General features: G+C 47.1%; 1 protein-coding gene and 1 pseudogene across 11 annotated transcripts; one reads left to right on the forward strand and one right to left on the reverse strand.

The window, feature by feature from the left end:
• Positions 1 to 4,308: 4,308 nt before the first annotated feature.
• Positions 4,309 to 4,749, reverse strand: LOC147994816 (serine/arginine-rich splicing factor 3 pseudogene; annotated as a pseudogene).
• Positions 4,750 to 10,385: 5,636 nt separating this feature from the next.
• On the forward strand, positions 10,386 to 24,266 carry Adck2 (aarF domain containing kinase 2). Of its 11 annotated transcripts, none has more exons than XR_015685536.1 (9): positions 10,386 to 10,470; positions 10,573 to 11,696; positions 12,776 to 12,922; positions 15,991 to 16,119; positions 17,048 to 17,143; positions 17,398 to 20,004; positions 21,483 to 21,611; positions 22,718 to 22,771; positions 22,903 to 23,294. XR_015685536.1 is itself a non-coding variant. In XM_087657314.1 (9 exons), exons 2-9 carry the CDS (start codon positions 10,794 to 10,796, stop codon positions 23,041 to 23,043), a joined length of 1,851 nt encoding a protein of 616 aa, XP_087513440.1. In that variant the 5' UTR covers positions 10,386 to 10,470; positions 10,573 to 10,793; the 3' UTR covers positions 23,044 to 24,266. The 11 variants fall into 11 exon arrangements, 8 of the variants coding, with proteins under 8 accessions (XP_087513440.1, XP_087513438.1, XP_087513439.1 ...); XR_015685537.1 differs by having other exon boundaries at positions 10,386 to 10,440; XM_087657314.1 differs by having other exon boundaries at positions 19,753 to 20,004; positions 22,903 to 24,266.
• Positions 24,267 to 24,405: the final 139 nt, after the last annotated feature.

Here is a 24,405-nt window from a genome sequence, read left to right on the forward strand (position 1 = left end):
GTGTCTGCATGTCAGTCCGGGGCTCACATACTCTTGTGGGATTTCCTCTGAGATCCAATTGAACACTACCACGAACAAGAATAAGGGTGTGGTGGCACCCACCTTTAATCCAAGTATTCAGGAGGCAGACACAGGTGGACCTGTGAGTTCAAAGCCAACCTGGTCTACATCTTGGGTTCCAGAACAACCAGAACTATCTGATAAAGAGACTCTGCCTCAACTTCTCCCCCTACATCCCCCTCCCTTTCCCCAAAAGTGGCTTGGACCTTTGGGAAAGTGGACTCATCTGTGAGTGAATGCCGGCGGAACTCTTTATGCCAACGATGCACCCAGGATGCACGATGTCAGTCGAGCTGGTACTGTGAGTCAACCCTTCTCTCTTCTCAGGTCCCCGGGCAGATGGGGTCCAATGGGTCTTTGGGAACTCCAACTCCAGCACTACGTAACTACCAGTCTGACTCCCATTCTGCTTTTCCCCGCAGCAGGTATCAGGTGGTACCACTGATTGCAGAGCTTACCTAGAAGGCTCTCCTAAACTGGCTTCTCATTTAACAGAGGCAATGAGACAGAGGTCGCCTGCCTTATCAAGGACAATATCATCACGCTTCAGAGTCATGGCTACTAGTCAGGCTTTTTGTCATTGACGGCTTGTTTTTTTTTTTTTTTTTTTTTTCTTGGAGCTGGGGACAGAACCCAGGGCCTTGTGCTTGCTAGGCAAGCGCTGTACCACTGAGCTAAATCCCCAACCCCCGTTGACGGGTTTTTGTTTTGTTTTAATATTGTTTACTGATGGTGTGTGCATCATGCCTGCAGGTACCCACAGAAGTTGGAATCCGTCAGATACAGGTACTGGGAACCAGATTCTGGTCCTCTGAAAGAGGATGAAGTGATCTTCAGTACGGAGCCATTTATCCAGCCTCTGCTTTGTTTTTGAAACCAGGAACCACTCTGTAGCTCAGGCTGGCCTGAAACTCATAGCAATCCTCTTGCCTCAACCTCTTGAGTCCTGGGATGCAGGAATGAGTCACCAAGTTTAACCTGGTCAGGTTTTCAGAACAGATAAGTCCCAGGTCTCCCTGGCAGCAGAACTACTGGGTTTAGCATATTGGAGCTGGAGGGATCTAAGAGATAGGCACACCCGTACTTCCCAGACGGAGAAAAGGGACTGTCCCTGCAGTGTTAACACAAGTCTAGAATCTGGGAAGGCATAGCAAGGAGCGTGACAAAACTTCAATGGGAGAAACTCTGATGCAAAGAATGACTTTGACTCCAGTGATGAGCAGAGAGAAAGGGAGAAGTCACTGAACCAGCCCTCCCTAGGGAGGGATATATAGGCAACACCACAGGGCATGGTTGACAATGGCTTTCTCTTCTCTTCAGAGTTCTGACATTTTTTTTTCCTCTGTGCATACGGCTGTATGGGACGGCTGAAAAAATATGATACATATTTAAGTATACATGTATATTTAAAAAACACTGGAGATTAAACACACACACCAAGCAAGCACTCTGCTCACCTGAAGCTCTATTCCATGACCAAAATTTTTACACCAGGCTCCAACTTTCTTAGGGACAAATCACAGGTCAGGTGTATCACATAGGACTTGGAACAAGGTCGGGGGGCAGAGGGGGTGACCTCAGACTTTTCTTTGCCAGATAATTACCTTGACCTTGTGGAAAAAGAAGAGACGGGAAAAGATAGATTTTAGCTTCTCATTCACCATTTTGGACTGTAAGAAATAAGGGTTTGCAGTTTATAGGCTGCTAGTTATGGTATTTTGCTGATGCAGCCCAAAGGGACCTGCAGGAACAGGGTTGATTCTGACATTGTGTGCGAAGGGGTCGGAGCTGCAGCTAAATAGCTTCCAGTTATAGGACACTCCTCCTGCACCATCCCCTCTGCAAAGCAGGGAAGCGTCCTGCTCAGAATGTCAAAAGTACGGAAATCAGGGCTGGAGAGCAGTTAAGAGCAGCCTGGTTCTATTCCCAGCACCCACACGGTGGCTCACAATCATCTGCAACTCCAGTCTCAGGGGTTCCAATGCCCTTTTTGACTTCCACCAGTCATGCATGCAATAAACAGATGTACATGCAAGCAAAACACCCACACGCATAATATAAGAAAGCCAGCTTCCTTCCCCTGAGCACCGTATGTGCCCTGCCTCATATCTTCCACGTAGCCATCTTACGTAGGAGGTGCTAAAATGCTAGGCTCCTGTGCAAAGAGACATCTAAACGGACTTAACATCCCTTTGTTTTTCCTTCCTTGGCACGTCTGGAACACTAGGGGAAGCCTGGTGGCACTTCAAAGTGAGTAGTGACACCTAGTGGAAGTAATGCGAACCACACTAGAAGGGACGCTGCTGAGAACTGGAGATTTTATTTGTGGGCTTTTGCTGTTGAGAAGAATCTGGAAGTCAATAGAGGATACCAAGACAAGGACAAATGGGATGTTTACTCAGACTTAGCTGAAGAAGGGAAGCTGGCTACCACTGTGGGCAGAAACCGATACTCAAGTGGAGCAAATGCTGGTGGGCACAGGTGTGTGGAGGTGTGCCGGACCCAGGTGCTGTTGTGGGTGGGGTGAAGGAAGGGACGTAGTCTAGTTTCATTTCTGCTGACTGTGATAAGACATTTTTTTCCTCATTATGTAGCTCTGTCTGTCCCAAAACTCACTCCGTGACCAGGCTGGCCCTGAACTCACGGAGAGCCTCTTGCCTCTGCCTCTCAAGTGCTGGTATGAAAGGCATGTGTCACCATACCTGAATAATTTCGTGTACTTGCCAGGTTCCATTCCATCATTGGACAGAAGTCAAGGCAGGAACTCAAACAGCTAGTCCCCGCAACGGGCTGATTAACAATCAAGACAGTCTGTCACAGACGTGACCAGAGGCTAGCCTGATCTAAGCAATCCTTCACTTGGGCTTTCTTTCTAAGTGATTCTAGGTCATTGCATGTTGACATTTAAAAATAACCCTCACAGCTGCGCAGGAGAGAGGGGAGGCAATTGTTAATAGCCAGCAGCGGTGGCTGACCCCAAGGAAGCTGAGACTTCCAGACACAGCAGGAACGAGACACACATGAATACACAGACTGTGACAGCACACAGTCCTGGGCAGGCCCCACGTCTACCAGGAGTGAACACGACAAAGCAGACTCCATGGTTCTTGCTCTTGATCTTTTTGTTTTTCAGGGTTTTTTTTTTTTTTTTTTTGGTCTTAATAGTTTTCTTTTTGTTTGTCTGTTTTGATTCGTGGATGAGTTAGGGGAGGGGAAAGAATACACTTAAAACGTATGAAAAAAATTTTGAATAAAAGCTTAAAATTAGGGGTTGGGGATTTAGCTCAGTGGTAGAGCGCTTGCCTAGGAAGCGCAAGGCCCTGGGTTTGGTCCCCAGCTCCGGAAAAAAAGAACCAAAAAAAAAAAAAAAAAAGCTTAAAATTAGTCATTGTAGGTACATTATGTGATTGACTGTCTACAGTTGGTTTTGAGTTAGAAGCAGGGTGAAACTGGGAAAGTGGAAATCTTTGATTTTCTTTTTGTAATCAAAACTTTAATCCCAAGGATTCTCACAAACATATTACAAATGACAGCATGGAAAAAAAAATCTTGCACACAGCAACTCAATAGTTCAGCTCTACAACAATGTATCCTTGAACTCACAGGGCTCTGGTATCTTAGGGTTTTTTGTTTGTTTTGTTTTTTGGGTTTTTTTGTTTTTGTTTTTGTTTTTGTTGTTTTTGTTTGTTTTTGGTATCTTAGTTTTACATTTCCAAATAAAGACGCTACAACAGCTCTCCGTCAGCAGACAGCAACCAGGAAGGAACCGCTTTGAAAACCGTCAGAGTGCTGTTCCTTCCCTTTATCTGTTGGCTTGTGTTCACAGCAGCTTTGAAAGACCGTTCCTCATTTCACCCACAGTGCCACACTGTGTCTCAGCTACTGGAGGAACGACAGCTTCAGTCAACCCCAGCCAGCTGCTTCATAACATTAGAACATCACACTTAAAACGAGGCCGGATCTAGGTTTATTTCAGTCTATGAAAAACTAAAGTGCAAAGAAAATTCAATCTTGCTTAAGGGAACATTGTAAAGTAACAACTCTTGATATCACATTGCCTCTTATGATCCATTTGAAACAATAGAGAATTACATTTTGTGTGTCACTGTTCCAAGAGACAAAACAAACTTGAACAGCTAAAACAGCTGAAAAATGCACCAAGCCTATGAAGTCTCAAACAAAACTTGAATTTCCTGTACATACTCCTGTCAAATGAAGCTATTTTCTGTACTTTTGCAAACTGGTCTTCTATTTCCTTTCATTTGACCTAGATCGGCTACTATATGTAGAGAAGAATCGAAACGACTTGTGATTTCTCTCATGAGAGAGAGAGACCTTTCTCTTCTCCTCTCTCTAGCTTCTCCTTCTTGGGGATCTGGGCAGAGGTGGAGGACTCCTTCGGTAATCATCTCGAGGATGATGACCTCAAGAGGAAGGCGGGCCACAGTTCTGTTCCACTCTTACATGGCAGCCACATAGCGTTCTTCCATCTAGCTCGCAGACAGCATCAGCAGCATCTCGGGGATCCTCAAATTTGATGAAAGCAAAGCCAGGAGGGTTTTGAGCAACCCACACACTTCAGAGTGGTCCACAACAGCCAAAAGCCCGTTTGAATTCAGTCTTGTTCCCATTGTTCCCTAGATTACCTACATAAACCTTACAGTCCAAGGGACAGGAATCACAATGCATTTCAAGATCCTGGGTTCAAAAAGCCCGAACAGGCCCACCCACTTCCCTCTTGCTCTCCTCTCACAGAGGAAGCGTCCATGAAATAGCCAAGATTTTTTTTAACTTAATTTTAATTTTTTAAAGAATTATTTATGTATATGAGTACACTGTAGCTATCTTCAGACACACCAGAACAGAGCATCAGATCCCATTATAGATGGTTGTGAGCCACCATGTGGTTGCTGGGAATTGAGCTCAGGTCCTCTGGAAGAGCAGTCAGTGCTCTTAACCTCTGAGCCATCTCTCCAGCCCCCTTAATTTTCTTTTTCTTTGTGTAGCCCTACCTGTCTTGGAGCTCTCTCTGTAGACCAGATTAGCCTCACAGAGATCTGCTTTCTTCTGCCTCCCTGGTGCTAGGATTGAAGGTGTGCTCTATCACTTTCTTGACTCTGCAGCTGGCATTCTTATTGTAAGCCTATAGCTGTTGCAGGGGTCAGAGGTCAACCACAGCTCCACTGTGAGATATGGTCTGGCCGTCCTTTCCTCTCCAGTGTAGTCTGTCTTATGGTACCACGCAATCTTCACTGCTTTCACGGCCTTTGCTACACTTTGAGACTGCACTTTATTTTTTTCCTTTTTTTTTTTTTTCCTCGGAGCTGGGGACCGAACTCAGGGCCTTGCGCTTGCTAGGCAAGCGCTCTACCACTGAGCTAAATCCCCAACCCCAAGGCCCAAAATATTAAGAAGTAAAATTTGTATACTTACAAGAAGACTGCACACTTATATGTTCTCTCATTAGTTCTTCCCCTTCTAGAAATGCATATTCTCTTGCCCTGTTCCTAGGTGTACAGATACAGAAGCTGAGGGTGGGGCTAGCCTTCTAAGTATAGTTATGACAGATAATATGGTACCATAGGTAAATGTCTAGGATGCTACAAAGGCACCCACTCCTGTCCTGAGAATTGGCTAAGTGTTGTTTTTACTCATTTTTATGGGTGGGATGGGGTGGAGTGGATGTGGGCTTTAACAAAAGCAAATTGGAAAACATGATTTATTTATTTAGAGGTAGGGTTTCCTGTACCCATGGTAACTTTGGACTTTTGTTCCTCTTGCTTCACTTTTTAAGTGTTGGGTTTCATTTGCGAGCAACTATGTCCACCTGGCACCACTTAGACAGGGTTTCACTATGTAGCCCTGGCTGGCCTGGAACTCACAGAGATCTGTCTGTCTCTGCCTCCAGAGTGCTGGGATTTAAGGCATTTGATGTGACGCCATGACAGGTGAGGACTTCATTTTAAATGAGATCTTCTGGGCTGGAGAGTTGGCTCAGCGGTTAGGAGCTTGCTCTAACTCAGAGGTCCTGAGTTCAATTCCCAGCAACCACATGGTGGTTCACAACCATCTGTAATGGGATTTGATGCCCTCTTCTGGTGTGTCTGAAGACAGCAACAGTGTACTCATATACATAAAATAAATCTTTAAAGAAAAATGAGATCATCTTCTACTGGGCATGGTGGCACATGCTTGTAGTCATAATCCCAGCACTCAGGAGGCAGAGGCAGAAAGACCAGAAATTTAAGGTTATCCTCAGGAACATGTCAAAACAGAAGCCAGCCTCAGCTACTTAAAATCCTGTCTTTAAATTATTTATTTATTTATTTACTTACTTACTTACTTCACGTAATGCCTTACAACTATCAGCCAAGTACTTGGAGAGCTGAGGGAGGAGGACCTGAAGTTTGAGGCCAGCTGGCTCATCCTGAGATGCAGACCAGCCTGGGCTGCGAAGTAAGGCTTTGTTTCAAAGTAACAGTAATGGTGATAATACTGCTAAATAATAACATAGAGAACAGATGAGGTCTCCCACAATCCTCCTTCCATGCCTGTTGTACAATGAAGGAGAAACAGAATTGCTTCTGCTTTTATTTAAATGATAAAAACGACAAGGTTTGCTAATTGTGGAGATCAACACATTACATACACCCAGCTTGCTGCTGCTTCTTCTTTCGTACTTTTTACTGACTCTTTGTGAATTTCACACCGTGTCCCCTAATCCTACTTATCTTTTCATCCCTCCATATCTAACCCGTCTGCCCTGGCGACCTCCTCATCAAGAGAAAACACACAAACAAACAAACAAACAAACAAACATCTCGTCCTGAAGCTGCATGGTGCCATGGTGTGTCACACAGAATATCCCTTTGCCCAAACGTCTTTCCTTGCAATTCATTACAGTGAGTTATTGGTGTAGGTTGAGCCCTTCCCCTTCAGCATACCATAAATACTCGACCTGCACTGGCGCTTCTCTCAGATATCCTGTTGTTGCCTGTGCCACGGAGATCCTGCAGCCTTGGTTCTGGAGGACCAGTACCTTTACACCCTGTAGCAGTTTATAGGTGAGGTAGATGTTAGGGTGGGACAACTCAAAGTCCTGGATCTGGGCCTGGGTGATAGCTCAGTCGGTCAGCCTGACGGCTCTTTAGCACTGTCCATGTGTCTTAGTTAGGGTTTACTGCTGTAAACAGACACCGTGACCAAAGCAACTCTTTTTTTTTTTTTTCTTTTCTTTTTTTCAGAGCTGGGGACTGAACCCAGGCCTTGTGCTTGCTAGGCAAGCGCTCTACCACTGAGCTAAATCCCCAACCCCCAAAGCAAATCTTATAAGGACAACATTTAATTGGGCTGGGTTACAGGTTCAGAGGTTCAGCCCATCATCATCATGGTGGGAGGCATGGCAGCATCCAGGTAGTACATCTTCATCTGAAGGCTGCTAGCAGAATGCTGGCTCCAAGGCAGCTCGGATGAGGGTTTTAAAGTCTAAGTCCACAGTGGCACACCTACTCCAACAAGACCACACCTTTTAATAGTGTCACTCTCTGGGCTAGGCATACTCAAATCACCATACTGTGCAAAGGGCAGGGCCAGCTCACCCAGTGCCATAGCTGGCAAGAGGCTGGGCTAGCTCTCCTGCTCTCCTGCCCTCCTGGCCAGCTCTCCCACACTGTACAAGCAAGCAGTAGGGCCAGCTCTCCATGAGCTTCCTTTTTAAACTATTATTTTATGTGTGTGGTTGTGTTGCCTGCATGTGTGTATGGATATCAGACGTGCACAGACGTCAGAAGAGGGTGATGGATCCTGTGGAACTGGAGTTACAGACAGTTGTTAGCAGCCATTTGGGTGCTGGGAATGGATCTTGGGTCCTCTTAACTGCTGAACTCTCTCTCTCTCTGTGCCTTTTTGAAACAGGCAGTATCGCTGATTGGCCTGGAGCTCCCCGTGTAGATCAGGCTGGTCTTGAACTTTACCTGCCTCAACCTCCTCATCTCCTCTACAGATGGTTGCTGGGAATTGAACTCAGGATCTCTAGAAGAGCAGTCAGTGCTCTTAACTGCTGAGCCATCTCTCCAGCCCCTAAAAATTCTTCATAGATAGATTTATTTATTGGAGCCCAGAACTAGGCAGCATTAGGAAGGTTGAAAAAACACTGCCTTAGGGGAACTTGTCTAACTTTAGTTGGATTTCTCTCCCCATGTCCACCCTCATGTGTCCTTTTTTGGAGAAATAAAGGTCCAGAAAAACTTGTCTGGGGTCACACTAGAAGGTGCCATGGGTTAAAATGATGTACTCAGAACTATTCAAGTCTTTTGTGAACAACTTTGGGACAGGCAAATGAGTCAGGAGAAAGGGGATACTTAGTAATTAGGGTCTGGCCACATTTCTAAACATTCTTTTTTAAAAATAAATTTATTTTATTTTATTTGTATGAGTACACTGTCGCTGTTTTCAGACACCAGAAGAAGGTATTGAATCCCATTACAGATGGTTGTGAGCCACCATGTGGTTGCTGGGAATTGAATTCAAGACCTCTGGAAGAACAGTCAGTGCTCTTAACTGCTGAGCCATCTCTCCAGCTCCTAACAATTCTTGACAGATAGATTAATTTTTTTTCTTTTTTTCTTTTTCTTTTTTCTTTTTTTTTTTTCGGAGCTGGGGACCGAACCCAGGGCCTTGCACTTGCTAGGCAAGTGCTCTACCACTGAGCTAAATCCCCAACCCAGATTTATTTATTTTATATTATGTGTGTTTTGCCTGTGTGTGGGTCTGAGCACAGATCCCCCTGGAACTGGTAAGTTAGGGATGGTGGTAAATCATCATGTGTGTGTGCTGGGAATTGAACCCACAGCTTTTGCAAGAGCAACCACTGAGTCATCTCTCTCCAAGCCCTATTTTGTTTTCTTGGAAAAGGGTGTCACTATGTAGTCCCTGTTGGCCTGGAGCTTGCTATACAGAGCAGGCTGACCTCCAACTTACAGAGACTCTGCCTCTTCCTCCCTGTTGGAATCGAAAGTGTGGGCCACCATGCCTGGCACCTGACCACGTTTCAAAGCATGATTTCCCAAGACATCATGTCTGCTTTGGGAAGCCCAAAGGGTGTATGTACCCCCATCTTTTAGAGTTAGGAACTGGGTTGTTATTGACAATATGTGTTTTGGGCCACTCTGCCATTCCTGACCTCCATTTGTGGCCCTGATCCTACATTTGGGGAAAATTACTATATCTTCTGAGCCTTCTGGATGGCCTGGGGGTGTGTCTTAAAGTTGAGTGACATGTCCAGACAGGAATACTGGATCTTGTCCTTCGTTCTCTTTTCCCCATAATTCTTTTCACCTGTGATGCCTTTAAATCTACCCTTGGCCAGACTTTTGTGCAAATTTCTTTCCACACAGGGGCAAAAGCTGTGGATTGGTAGTAGGGACTGTGGTGCTCCAGGGCAGGCAGCCTTTTAAGTCCCACAGTGCTGAGAAGAAATCGTGAGACCTTTCCTGACTGTGTAGGCTCAGTTCCCATCCTACCAATTCCGCCTCACCTCCTACAACCCCACAAGTCCAGGCTGTCCAACCTGGTTGGTTGGTTATTCAAGATTGCATGTGCTGACACACACACACACACACACACACACACACACACACACACACACACACACTCGTCTTAGACCATCAAGTTTTTCCTACTTTGGAGTTTCCGTTTGGCCTCTCTTCCAACATCCTTTTTTTTTTTTTTTTTTTTTTCCAAAGCAGCCCCTACCTGCTCCTCACTGCTTCCGTGGCCCTTGCTATATTTTTATTTTTTTTAATCACATTTATTTTGTATGTGGGGGACACGACTTAAAAGAATTGGTGACCTCCTTCCTTCATTGTAGGTTCCACGAATCGAGCTCATTTATTTCGTCGGGCTTGACAAAAAGTATCGTTACCTATCTATTATTATGACTCAACAAATATTAGATTAAATTTAATAAAGATGGACTTGGCTCAATAAATATTATTTAACTGTATGAGCCATTCCCTAAGGTCTAAACACCACCGCCAAGCCAGTGCAGTCTGAGACTCAAGAACCTTGGACCTGTACACAGCAGTTGAAAATCTCGCCCTCCCTTTGGACCCAACTACAATATACCGTGTAGTTTAACATTTCGGATTTAAGCTACGAGGCTGTCGAAGAGGAGAGGCAGACGTGGAAAAAAGGGCTACAAAGCTTGCTTCTGTGTTTTGCTCTAAATCTCTACCGGGACTCGGTGTGCCCAGGCTTTTGCCCTGGTTCTCGCCGCGGCCCCTTTAAGGAGCGTGTCCTAGGCAGAGAGGGCAGACCTAGGTACCGGAAGTCCGGAGGAGCCGCGCTGGCTTGGACGCTGAGTGCTCTGTCTGGCTGACTGTAGGCTCCGTGCTGTCCTGGGGTGGTCGGGTGGGTGTCCCTGCTGTACCCCGGGAGCCCGGACCGTTCGCCCGCCGGAGCGTTCTTCTCTGGTCTTCCCGCGGCCCTCTGAAACCTCTCCGTCCGCTCTAGGCCGCGGGTCCTCATCTCCATCCCTGGTGTTCGGTGACTCCCGGCACTCTGAGCTCTGGCGCTGGACAGCTTGTCGCCCGTGGTCCCGGGCTCAGGTTCCCATTCCCTGCGCTGGGGGTGGGAGCGCGGTCGGACTCAACCCTGCTTCGCCACGGAGTGTCTCCACAATGGCTTCCCTTTAGGTAGAGGGCAAGCAGCCTAGGCCTGGGGGTCTGGAGAGGATGGTGAACCCCTGGCGTTTGTCTGTCAGGGTCTGCTTGTCACACTTGAGATGCTTTGAGTTCGGAAAGGAACTTGGGCTTTCCAGACCCCTGGGATGCTCTCGAAATGCCAGATTATGTTGGTTTCTGCTAGGTGCTTTACCCAAATTCATCTCAGCCCAGGGCAGTGTTGGGGAGGCGGCGCCTGGCAGCTTGTGCCAGCGAAAGACTCACTGGAGTAACCTGCCTGAAAATGGACTAGTGAAGGTGGCCCAAGAAGGGCCTCTGGCCCGCATATTACTGTGTCTCTGCCTAGGGCTCCGCGCTGGTGTGCTCTTGGCGAAATTCCTCCCCCTCCTCTTCTTGTACCCTCTCACCTACCTGGCCCCCGGCTTCTCCACCCTCTGGCTCCATCTGCTTTTCAAAGCTACAGAGACCTCAGGCCCAACGTATATCAAATTGGGACAATGGGCCAGCACCCGGCGTGATCTCTTTTCAGAGGCTTTCTGTGTCCAGTTCTCCAAGCTGCATGTGCAGGTGACCCCCCACCCTTGGGCAAGGACGGAATACTTACTCCAGCAGGCATTTGGGGAGGATTGGCACAGCATCCTCTTTTTCGAGACCCAGGAACCTGTGGGTTCAGGTTGTGTGGCCCAAGTGTACAAAGCATTCGCAAATATTTCATTGCTGGAGAAGGGCAGAATCTGGAGACTTGGGGAGCTCTCTGTCCCAGGAACCGGGACAGTCGGGACGCAGAGAGACCCCTTTATGAAAGACTGGAGGCCTTCAGAAAACCTTGCCGACGAAACATTTATAGAAAAGCTGCTTCTTCCTAAAGCTGACCTTGTTAGGTCAGAAGTGGGTGTGTCTCAGGCTCCTGGCCAACCACCCAAGTCAGATCACCTCATCCCAGTGGCAGTGAAAGTAAGTGCTCTCAGGACCTGGCCTAGTACTCTTCATCGTTAATCAAGTGCCCACTGAGCTATCTGCCCCAGATCAGAAACTGACCCCAGCGAGAGTCACATTGCTTTCTGTTCAAAGATGGAGTATTCCGTCTCCAAAGATGCTTGGGAATGGAAGTGTTTTGGATTTCATATGTTTCTGGATTGAAGAGGATTTGCATATATATCTTTGATGAGATAATCCTGGGATAGGACCCAAGTCTAAACGTGAAATATGGAATTCATTTATGTCACACACACACACACACACACACACACACACACACTCCCCAACTTACACATGTAATGACGTGCCCTCATCCCCTGAGGTCTGGTTTGGAATTTTTCACTTGTCAGTCCTTAACTGTGTCAGATTTTGAAGCATTTTGAGTTTGGATTAGGGCTGCTCAACCTTTATTCTCGTTACCTCTGTCAATACCTGTTAAATTCAGGCTGTTTCAGTCAAACTTAGTTCACACATGCTAGGCAAGCCCTCAACCACTGAGGTATATTGTGAGGCCTCACTCTGCCTTTTATTTGTAGATAAGGCCTTGCTATGTTAATTGTCCTCCCAAATAGCAGGGATTGCCAGTACCCCTAGGCCTCCTGGCTCAAGCTTGTTCTTCCTCCTCCTCCTCCACCTCCCTTTTTTTTTTTTTTTTTTCTTTTTGAGGTAGATTTGTAGTATGTAGCCCCTTGGCTGTCCTGGAGCTTACTATGTAGAACAGGCTGGCCTCAAACCCACAGAGATCTGCCTGCCTCTGCCTCCTGAGTGCTAGAATTCAAGGTGTATTCCTCCACAACAGGCCCTGATTTCATTTCTTGACTTCAGGGTACATTGGTATGAATAGTCTGAAGGAGGAAAAAAAATGACTTGGGTTTTGCTACTTCTGGAGAGGAGGGGCCACCCCCCACCCCCATCCCCCCAGAAGTGTCATGGGTATTGGGTTACTTCCCTTTGTTTTGATGGGAAGCACTCTGGCTGTCTTGAAAGTGGCAGCCTGTGCTAGGTAAGATGTTCTCTTCTGATCACCCGCCCTGTCTCCTGGTTCTTTCTGGCAGGTGTTACACCCAGGCTTGCTCTCTCAGGTGTACATAGATTTACTGCTGATGAAGATTGGAAGCCAAGCCCTGGGGCTCATACCAGGAGTCAAATGGCTTAGCCTGCCTGAGATCGTGGAGGAGTTTGAGAAGCTCATGGTCCAACAGGTTAATCCTTTTCTCAGCTGTAAATGGCGTGTAACATAGTTCTTGCCGTTAGCAGTTGCTCATGAACCAGCTAAATGATGAGTGAGTCTGTAATTTCCCATTCTGTCATGCAGAACATAATCTATTAGTCAACGTGGGTAATGCTGGCTGGCGGGTGAAACAAGGAACGATCCAGTTCATGCAGCTAGGCTATTTCTTGCTTATATTCAGGTAACCCGAGGGAAGAGGGGAGCTCTGCTTTGAAGTAGTATTAGGACTCATTCCCTTTGCAAGATTGGCACTGTCATTACAACTGGGAAAACAGAGCCTGGGCTGCCTGTCACCACAAAGGCCAGTGAATAGAGACAAAAATTGGGCCTTAGCATTTTTTTTGTTGTACCTTTTATTTATTTATTTATTTATTTATTTATTTATTTATTTATTTTTTTGTGGGTATGTGGTGATAGTAGGCATGGTCATGCTATGGCATGTGTATGTAAGTCAAAGGACACCTTTGAGGAGTCATTCTCCCTTTCCACAATGTGGGTCCCTGAGGCTGGCCTCCCATTGCACCGAGTGTTTTTACCCAGTGATCCATTTTACTGGCCGAGAATTGAATCTTTAAATTGTGCTTTATTTAGAGAGCCTGTGAAAGACCTGCCTTACATATTTTCTCCAGTTAGCAGACTCTGTGGAGTGGGTTGGGAGTGGGGAAACATAGTCATTTATCTGGAGCTCAGTCTTGCCCCTGTGGTCAGCCTGTTGGCTGTAGTTTTGAGGCTCTTGCCTCTTTGGCCTTGCACTCTTCCCTCACTCTGGGGAGTTCTAGAAACACCAAGTCTATCTAGTGTCCAGTTATCAACCTTGTACGTCTCCATGACATCTGAGCAAAGGTAGAGAGAGCCCAGTATCTTTTAATATTGTGCATCTGTTAAGCTGTTAATAACAGGGACATGTAGATTCCTTTTTGCAATATAGAATTCAGGTCTGATACAGAATGAAATTGCTCTAATCCATCCCCTCTTACCATCTCCAACACAGTCAGTTTGGAATGGAGATGACATAGAAGGTGTAAGAGATTTTATGGGTAGGCCAGGAAGTGAGAAACATCTCTTCCTTCCAATCTACCCAACCAGATTTCCCAGAGCCCTTGGGAAACACAGTTTGAGGGCAAAGTGAAACTAGATGGGTGACATTAACTCTGCCACCTTAGATGGCTGACCTCTAAGACAAGAAGCCTCATCTTTGTTTTCAGAGCTAATTGAGTAGACATGGACCCTCCCTGTTGGAGACCTTTGTGTGAGCAGACCGACTTTGTAAACTAAGTTGGAGGTATCTGGGCCTTCAAATGAGCATCTGGCTTCCTGTTGGTAGCTTAGGTATGGGTAGGGTTTCAGAAGCTATGTACTAAGACTTCATTTATAGCCTCTGATTGAAGCTTGGCTTCAATCCTTTTCAGCTTCTAGGCACTTATTTTAATGTTTAGGAAGTATTTGGGTGACTCAGGCCTATAATCCCAGCACAAAGGAGGCAGAGGCAGGCAAATGTCTGTGAATTCAAGTCCAGCCTGATATAAATGAGTTTCAGGTAGCAGGTCCTGTTTCAAAAAAACAGAAACAGACAGTAAAGTATCTGAACAATACAATAAAGGAATTTTTGCCTACAGTCCTGAAGACTAGGCCCAGGCCAAGAGAGATTCTGGTTCATCAATGCCTTCACATGGTAGAATGTGTTAGCATCTCAGGCCTCTTGTATTAGGACACAGAGAGCTTTACTCAAGGCCTAATCACTCTGTGCAGCAAAGCCCTAATTGGTTATACCATATTCTTGGGAGCTAGGATTTGAACATAGGGATTTGTGGGGAATGGGAGGTGTATGTGGAGGGGTATGGCATTCAGACCAGGGTAGAGAGCTTGGTTTCTGTTCTGGAGTATAGCAAGTTTGATAGAGATTACAGAGAAAGTAGCTTCTAGTGTAGCCATCATCTCTTTATTTTGACTCTTGGCTTCACCTTCTATCTGCGCTTCAGCTTCCATTAAAAGCCTGAAAGACATCAGGGTCCCATCGCTGAAACTCTCATCTCTATGTTTTACTCATTTGTCTTAAACCAGTCTCTCTTGCTAGCTCTGACCCCCAACAGACCTCGCACATGGCAGGCTAGGTGTGTGTGTGAGTTCTGTCTCTGTTCATTTGTAGAGTCATGTCATAGTTATTACAAACTCTCGGGATCGAGGAGTGTCAGGTCAGGCTGTTCCACTCCGTAAGACTTGAGTGAGGCTGGAGTTTGGGATGGTAGAATAAGGTGGGCGTCACCAAAGGAGGAGGATCTAGAGAGGAGCAGGAGCCAAATCTTCACCTACCTGAATGTCACTCTAAAGAACGTTGATTTCAGGGCTGGAGAGATGGCTCAGTGGTTAAGGGTTGTCTTGCAGACAACAGCCCCCAAGCGTACAGTGGCTCACAATCTTCTGTAACTCCAGTTCCAAGGCTTCTTTTGATTTCCATGGGCAACAGGCATACAGGTGGCACACATACATATATGCACACAAAACACTTATACACACAAAACACTTATACACATGAAATAAATCTCTAAAAATATTTAAAGAATGCAGACGTCACCATTCACATGGCATGGATATAGTCAAACAGATTAAGAGAAAATTTGGAAAGTTTAGTAAGATAAAATTGGGGTTGGGCATTCAGCTGTAGCAGTTGCGCCAGTGGGTGGATGGCAAGGCCCTCCCCATGTGGAACATTGATCATAATGGAAGGAGAGGGGAACAGGGATGGACTAGTTGGGCAATGAGGTGGCCAGATTGTGGGAAATGAGCAGAGCATCCTTTGGTGTGAAGGGGACCCAAATCCTCTCAGAGGATCTGAGGTCTGGCTTAGAGGAGTTCATGTGCACAATGGATGTTAGCACCTTCGGTGGTAACTTTGAGCTGGCTGGTGTATCTTCTCTGAGGTGCCTGGTATTCTGTAGAAGCCAGGGGAGCTGGTAAGGAAGGAAGCTGACCTGGTCCTCCTGGCATCTTGAAGTCCTCCTTGTGTCCATACTAACTCATCTTTCCTCACCATCCCTGCAGACAGACCTGCGCTATGAAGCTCAGAATCTAGAGCACTTTCAGCACAACTTCCAGAACATGGCATCTGTGAAATTCCCCACCCCGCTGCACCCCCTCATCACTAGGGATATACTGGTGGAAACATACGAAGTAAGGACCTGGTTCTGCTTGGTACTCATAACTGGCCGTTCCCACAGACGCTTCAGGCTGAAGAGAAGATGTGGTTTTGTTGGTAAAACTGGGAGGAGGTTGGGAGTGATGGAGGGTTTGTCCAGCATGTGCGAGGCCCTGGGTCCATGATCAGTACTGCACAAAACCAATCTACTATACACCCAAAGCCTCGGAGGAGCAGGAAAGGGAGTGGAGTGAGCTGGTCCCGAGAGCCCCAGGTAGCCTCAGACTGAAGCCTTGGATTGAAAACCTACTCTGCTCTCTTATTAGCTGGTGACCTCATGGTGCTGTCCCAGGAGTAAGTGACACATTGAAAACACATGTGACTCAGAGAAAGTACACTTACCTTAGCTGTCCTCTAGATTGTCTTATTAGCGATTGGTATGAGAGGCCCAGGGCTGTGTTTCCTAGCTGTGTAACTCAGAGCCTGTTCTTAGACTCTCTGGGCTGTTCTGTTGCACTCCATCTCAGTGGGTTGCCTTGACAAACTGAGCCATCTGTTGATTTGCTAGTTGTCCATTCTTCTGGCTGCCCTTTCCCAGCTCATGTCTCTGTTGATTATTATTTTCTCATTTTATTTGGTCTTGAGACAGTCTCACACATCCCTGGTTGGCCTCACGTTTTCTATGTAACAAACGCTGATCTTAAACTCCTGTTCTTCCTGCCTCTGCCCCCAGGGGCTGGGGTTCCAGGCTTGCACCACCAGGCCCAGCTCCTGGTTGACCGTCAGCACCTTCTCCTGCCCTTTCCCAGGGCTCACACATCTCTTTCCTCTTAGTAGCAGAGTCGATGGCTATTAAGAACAATGTGTGAGTAACAAATAGGAAGACAGCACAGATATATGACCTAGCCTGGAGAGGAGGTGGGCAGCCATCTGAATTAAAGCTTTCTCCCTGCTGTCTTCAAGGAGAGTGTCCCGGTGTCCAGCTACCAGCAGGCAGGCGTTCCCACCGACCTGAAGAGGAAGATTGCACAGCTGGGGATTAACATGCTTTTCAAAATGGTGAGCAGGGGGCGCTGCCTGCGTGCTGAGGCTCAGTACACAGCGTGTGTACGGGAAAGTGCCAGGGCCAGCCCAGCAGAGAGCTGCAGGTTGAGTGAACCAGCTGAGTGGAGCCCCTCCCCAAATGCTTCTGTGACCCAAAGCTTGTGCTGAGACCTTGCTCTGTGATGTGCATTCTGTGCTATGGAAAGAGTGGAAGCACACAGTCTAGCCCATGGTGCTGCATGTCAGATACTGTTCTATCCATCCTTCAGTGCTTATGGAGTACCTGCTGTGTGCTAAATGCTGGACTTGATGCAGAGCAGACCTGACTCCAGTGTTCATTGGGTGAACTTGGGGAAGAAGCACATGGCATCAAGGGCTGGAGCCCTTGATGGGGACCTTGAAGGGACCTTGATGAAGCTTGAAGGGACCTTGTTTGGACCTGAGGTTTCATTCAGGAAGTACCTCCAGGTCAGCCAGGGATGGGGTGGGGAGGCTGTGTCAACCATGGTAAGACAAATAGGGGACTCATCTAGAGACAACAGCCTATGACAAGGGTGGGATGCAGTGGGAGATGTGAAGGTGTATTGTGCAGAACATCCCAGGGAGTCAGGACTTTAATCTGTGGGCAAGGGGCCCATTTGAGTTCTGTTCCTGTGAAAGGATTTCACTATTACAATATTTGCCAAAATTGTGTGTGTGTGTGTGTGTGTGTGTGTGTGTGTGTGTTCAAATTGAGAGTAAGTTGAGACAGCTTTGTTCTGTATAGCTTAGATTGACTTAAAACTTATTATAGAGCCCAGGATAACCTCAAACTCACATTAATCCTCCTGCCTCAGCTGTTTAAGTACTGGGATTACAGGCCATTCTGCCAGGCAAGTATACCATCTTAAGTATATTCTTAAATTTTCATGCTTTTCAATTTATTAAAATGTTTTGACTTTTAAAGGTTTGTCTGGTACCTAGAAAGCCAGAAAGGGCATTAGTTACAGATGGTTGTGAGCTCCCAAGCTGGTGCTGGGAATCTAACCCAGGTCCTCTGGAAGAGTAGTGAGTGCTCTTAACCACTGAGCCATCTTTCCAGCTCCAAACTTTTATGTAAAAAAGCACAGCGTTATTTTTAGTGTTTGCTTATTTGTGAGCCTGCACACGTTGTGTGGCATCATATGGGAGCCAAAGGACAGCTTGTAGGATCATTCCTCTCTTTCCATCATGTAGATCCCATGGATCAAACTCGGGTGATCATCAGGCTTGGTGGCAAGTGCCTCTACTTACTGAGAAGCTTACTAGCCCCTTAGTGAATTTTAAAGTATCATTCTTTAATCCAGACTCAGACGGTGGGAGAGTGTGAATGAGGCAGAGAGATAAGTTAACTGTGACAGCTGTGACCTGGAGTTGGAGTTGGGTTGGAGGAGTGACGTGAGGCAGGGAGGTAGGTTAGGGCACTTTTGTGGAGGAGTCCAGAGGCAAATGGTGACTCCTTTTCTTTTTTTGAGACAGGGTCTCGTGTAGATGAGACTGGGCTTGAACTTGCTCTGTAGCGGAGAGTGACTTTGGAACTCCTAATTCTAGTTTCCCTACCTCTCCAATGCTAGGATTACAGGGTTATGGTCGGAGCGCACTGTCATGCTGGGATTAGAGGATTGTGGCCTGAGCGCACTGACTTACATACTGGGCTGATGTTGACTCTGAAATATATTTGGGCCTCCTCATCTTAGAAGCCCGCATTGAGCTTTTCTCATTCCTGTACATCAGGATGAGGTGGGGGGATGAGTAGCAGGCACCTGGCCTCATCACAAGGATTTCTGCCTTTCGTAAGACTGCAGCAGGGCATCTCGGCGCACTTTGAAGCACCAGGAAATGCCTGCTATATTTGGAGACATAATTAGTGGTCAGAGCTGGGTCTGGGATGTGTCTTGAACCAGGTGTGTAAAAGAAGGCTATGGATGCTCCAAACACTCAGGGCACATAGGAGAGCACTTGGAACCCAACGATGAACTGAGAAGCCTGCTGAGAAAGGGCAGGAAAAGTGAGTGGAGAGGCATTCAGAGGCTTCTTGCCTGGTGAGTCAAGAGTTGAGGTTCCCTACCAATGAAATGGGATGCAGAGGAGAAAGGGAGGTTTGAAATTGCTGCTTTGGTTCTGAGAAGAGAGTCAGGGGGTTTAGGAGGCTGCCTTGTGTTGTCTAAGTCACATTGTCATTTTGGACATTTGGAGGCACATTTGAGCTATCTGGTCTACCCAGGTGGTCTACCAGTGGTATTATCTGATTTAGTTGTGTTACCTGCTACCTGGGGACAGGGAGGGACAGCTGGGGCAGGACTCTGAATCTCTGCCCTTAATTCTAGCACTTGAGAGGTAGAGACAGGAGGATCTATCAGAAGTTGAGGGCCAGACCGGATGACATTAGACCCTGTCTCTTAAAATTAAAATCCAAACCAATTGGAATCAAAGTCTCCTGCCCAAATTGTTGTTTGAGAGCATCCAGCAGCAAGGGCTTTATGAAATGCCCACCTCCTTGCCTTGTCACAGGCAGCCCACTGTTCCCTAAAACTTTTTCTGCAGGTATCCCAGAGGTGCTAGGGTGGGAGGGTTGACACAGACCTGAATGATACAGTCTCTTCCAGATATTTGTGGATAACTTTGTGCATGGAGACCTACACCCTGGAAACATCCTGGTCCAGGGTGCTGATGGAGTGTCCTCAAGCCTGGAGATGCAGCAGCAGCAAGTGGATGTCTATGACACACTGGTGGCTACCATAGCACCTGCCCTGTGCCCACTGCGCCTGGTGTTGTTGGATGCCGGCATTGTGGCAAAGTTGCAGGCTTCGGACCTGAGGAATTTCCGGGCAGTTTTCCTGGCTGTAGCGATGGGACAGGTAAGACTCACTGGGGTTGGCCTTTTAGGCTCTGGGGAACTCATCCTGTGTCACTGGTGAAAGCCCACCGTTGCCAGACTCTATGGTTAGACTTGAGTGGAACAGGTGTAGGCATTGACAGTGTGCTGGTTCTCAGGCTTGGCAGTGTAAGGTTGGAACCCTTAGTTAGGAAGGCATTCTCTCATGTATTTTGCAACTGTAGTTTCTCTCACTCTGTCAGCAAATTTGTTGGCACGGCAGTGACAGGAGGCTACCTTAAAAAATTGTCATTTTATGTGTGAAGTGTGTGTGAGTACAGGTGCACAAGAGACATGGTGTGCATGTGATGGGCAGAGGAAGACTTCGGGAGTCAGTTCTGTCCTGTAGCCCTGCACTTCAGAGACTGAACTCAGGTCATCAGGCTTAGGTGGCCAGCATCTCCATCCACTGAGCCATCTCACTGGCTGCTCTAGCTTTTTGATCAAACAATGGCTGTCTTTCATCTGTGAACTTTGTTGCAAAGTAAAGGGTGGGAAGGCTCCACACTGTAGAGAACATTTCCTCTACGTGGGGCAAGATGGTTGGTTTCTATGGTACGGGGTATGAGTAGTTTCCCTCAAACACTCTGAGGGGCTTTGGAAGTTATCGTTAGACAATAAAAAGTCTGACAGAGCTTCTGTGGAGCTCAGATGATGTGTTGTAGCAATGAGGATGGGAAAACACTTCTGACTGCACGGTAGAGAATTTTTCTGTGACAAAACTCCGGAAAAAAAGAGCACCCCACCTCCACCCCCAAAACAGGCTCTTACTTTGAACTCACAGAGATCCACCTGCCTCTGCCCTAGAGCACTGGAATTAAAGATGTGCTCCACTACTCACAGCTAGAGAGCTGTTTTCTTTTTAAAAGAAGCAGGATCCAGGGGCATCCCTGCTTGGCTTTTGAAGGAGTCAACTGAAGCTGTAGCCTGAAACCAGTTTGAACGAGTCTCCTGCTTAAACAATGGGATGCTGTGTCTGAGGACATCTTCCTATGCCTAGATTTGTGTGATGGTGAACTGTCACAGTCACTAAGAAAAAGCTTAGTTCTTGTGGCCATGAATTAGGAGGTGACAGACATTTGAGGGGATCACCGGGGACGGGCTGTGGAGACTGTCCTGGGTACTTTAGTCGGAGGGATTCAGGAATCTGGGGAAAGGTCTGAATCACAGGGACCAGGAACGCTCAGCCTTTCCGGCCTAACCTGTAGGGCCTGGTGGCTCCAATTGGTCGTGGAAGCACCCCATGTGGCCCAAGAGGGAGACAACTGCATCATTGTCTTAGCAGAGACCTTAAAATCTTAAAAAGGCCTAGTGGATGGCAGCAGCTGAAAGGGGTTGGGGCCCGAGAATGGGGCTGTCGACAAACCAGGTGGGAACAACTGAGATCTAAGAGCATTCAGTATGCTTGAATAGACACTGCTTGCTCCGCTCTACAAAGCCACTTTTCTTTTCACCATCCAGGGCCACAGAGTGGCTGAGCTCATGCTGCATCATGCCCAGGCCAATGAGTGCAAGGATGTGGAAAAGTTCAAGGCTGAGATGGCTACACTGGTGACCCAGGCCAGGAAGAACACCCTCACACTGGAAAAGGTAGAGGCTGTGTGATTGGTCAGAGCAACTCTTACACAGGAGTGAGGGAGGGGGTGGGGGATGTCCTCTGTGGGGAGTTTGCAAGGAAGTGTCTTTTTGTTTGTTTGTTTGTTTTTCCTGAGGCAGGGTTTCTCTGAGTAGTCCTGGTTGTCCTGGGTCTTGATTGTAGACAGGCTGGCCTTGAACTCAGAGATCGCCTGCCTCTGTCTTCCAAGTGCTGGGATTAAAGGGTTGCACCACCATTGCCCAGCAGGAGGTAGGGTTTTAGTATAGGTAAAAACCAGTCAACCAACAAACCCCCAAACTTACCTTGTTCCCATGTCTTCTAAGAAGCTCAAGGGGCCTACTGAAATCACAGGCTTCTTGCTGGTAGAACCCTGCTTTACTCAAGGAATAGCTGTTGTCTGAACATGCAGGAAAGCAGCATCCCAAAGATGTGCCATAAGCCTGTGTCCCTCATTTGGCCTCCCCCAGTCTCTGGTGTATTTACCTTCAGTTAACTCGGGTTGGTGGCCTGTATTAGCAGGACTGGCTATGCACAGAGTAGACACTACCGCTGCTGATCTGGCTTATTCAGATGGTTACAAATCACATGCTCATGTGTTCGCTCACACACACACACACACACACACACACACACACACACACACACACACACATGTTCAGACACCAGGCAAACCTCTTTTTTTTTTTTTTTTCCTTTTCTTTTTTTCGGAGCTGGGGACCGAACCCAGGGCCTTGCTAGGGCCTTGCTCTTGCTAGGCAAGCACTCTACCACTGAGCTAAATCCCCAACCCCCAGGCAAACCTCTTGTCTCTGCTATCTTGATACAACTTAGTCTGTTTCCTTCCAGAAATTCTGAGTGTGGTAAGGGACAGGGAGAAGCATGGGGTGGATATGGCTCTGAGATTTCCTCTGCAGGCATTTGTGACTTGAAACTTGAGATGGGAGTGAGGCCCCTATTGGTAAATTCCTTTCTGATGTTCATTGGGTAGTGTGTGTGCACACTTGTGAGTGTGGCAGTGGGGAGGGGTAAGTGTCAAAGGACAGGACCCTGGAAGGGAAGAGATGCTTCTGGGATGCTACCGGGACCTTTTGTCTTGCAGCTTCATGTTTCCAGCCTCCTGTCCAGTGTCTTTAAGCTACTGATGACCCATAAGGTGAGGTGCTGTTAGAGGGTGGGTGGGGGGAGAATCCCATGGACAGCTCAAGCGGGGCTCAGTGATGTGGTTGTCCCAGATCCTGAGCTGCATTCCAAGGTCAGAGAAGAACTGCTGTTTGTCTGCTCCAGGTGAAGCTGGAGAGCAACTTCGCCTCCATTGTGGTGGCCATCATGGTGCTGGAGGGGCTCGGCCGCTCACTGGACCCCAAGTTGGACATCCTGGAGGCAGCAAAACCCTTCCTCCTCAAAGGGCCAGCATCCTTCCTGTGACTGTGGCAGTGGGCACACAGTAAAGGCAGATCCCAAGGGTCTGTCCTTTGGCAACTGAGACATCTAAAATTGGGATGTGTGGCAGAATCAGCACCACCGCTCCCAGTGGCCTAGCCTCAGGGTCTGCTTAAAAAACTTTGGGTTATTTTAGGGCAAAGGGAGGGAAACGGAAACTGGTGCCAGGGACACTATTTCAGGAAAGAAGACAAAATACATTTACTTATTTTGTTTTTCTGTTTTCTTCTCCTTAAGTCTGTCTGTCTGAGTGTATCTATATGTACGTAGATGCCTACTGAAGGCCAGGCGAGAGCATGGAGTCCTTTGGAGTTACAGGCAGTTGTGAGTGCTGGGAACTGAACTTAGGTCTTCTGAAGAGCAGCAAAGTGCTACTAACCACTGAGCTGTCTCTCCAACCCTTCTTTGGCCCCTCCCTCCCTCCCTCCTCCCTCCCTCCCTCCCTCCTTCCCTCCCTTTTTAAAATTACACATACTTGTGTAGGAGAAGGGGCTGTGAAGATCAGAGCCACAGGGATTTCTTGGGATTGGACGCCTTCAGTTCAGCCATCTTGCTGCCTGCCTTTCTTGTTTCTTAACTCTACAGTCTTTGGTCAGGTCCTTTTTGCTGGTGGTTCCTACCTCTTGCATGTAATAATTAAAAACCAACCCACACGATTGCCGGCTATGCTCTAGTAATGCGGTCTCCCTATCCCTGTGGTCCCCATGCGGCTGCTCAACTCATGGTTTTCTTGCCTTGCTCAGTACAGCTCACATTTCCAGTCATCCACGCCCTGCCGCTAGCTGTCACAAATCCCTATAACCCAGTAAAATCAAAAGTCTAGAAGCTTGTAATTTATCAGTCAGATTTATATCAATTAATTCTCAACCCACAAAATGCCTACACAGTGAACTCAGAGCCAATATATATATTGATACAAGCTGCCCACCTAGACTGGACAAATTGCCCTATATTATTCTATGCTCTTCTATACTATCCATAGCTACCTGTGGCTTTTTAAGCCCATGTGATTGGGTTCGTCCTCTTATTCCTCCATCTTCTCTGTCCTTCTGTCCTCTCTGTCCCCTGTCCTCTGTCTCTGAAACTCTCAGCCCTGCCTTCCTTTCATGCCCTCACCTGCGTATTGACAGCAATCTACACCTACCTTAGGTTAGAAAATGCCATGAAATCCTGCAGACCACAATTAATAAAAACTTTTTTGAAAATAATGTATGCAGTTGGGCAGTGGTGACACACACTTAATCCCAGTGCCTGAGAATCAAAGGCTGGCAGATCTATGGGTTTGAGGCCAACTAGGTTTACAGAGTGAGTTCCAGGACAGCCTGGACCACATAGAGAAACCCTGTC

This window comes from Rattus norvegicus, chromosome 4 (assembly GCF_021556685.1).
Source record: "Rattus norvegicus strain SHRSP/BbbUtx chromosome 4, alternate assembly SHRSP_T2T, whole genome shotgun sequence".
Classification (NCBI taxonomy): Eukaryota; Metazoa; Chordata; class Mammalia; order Rodentia; family Muridae; genus Rattus; species Rattus norvegicus.

Bases quoted from the DNA above. Each gene is read 5' to 3' on its own strand.
- Adck2 (XM_087657311.1), top strand. From the start codon at position 10,794: ATGGTGAACCCCTGGCGTTTGTCTGTCAGGGTCTGCTTGTCACACTTG. The intron at 16,120-17,047 runs GTAAGGACCTGG...GCTGTCTTCAAG, and splicing joins TACTGGTGGAAACATACGAA to GAGAGTGTCCCGGTGTCCAG. The intron at 17,144-19,752 runs GTGAGCAGGGGG...AGTCTCTTCCAG, and splicing joins TTAACATGCTTTTCAAAATG to ATATTTGTGGATAACTTTGT.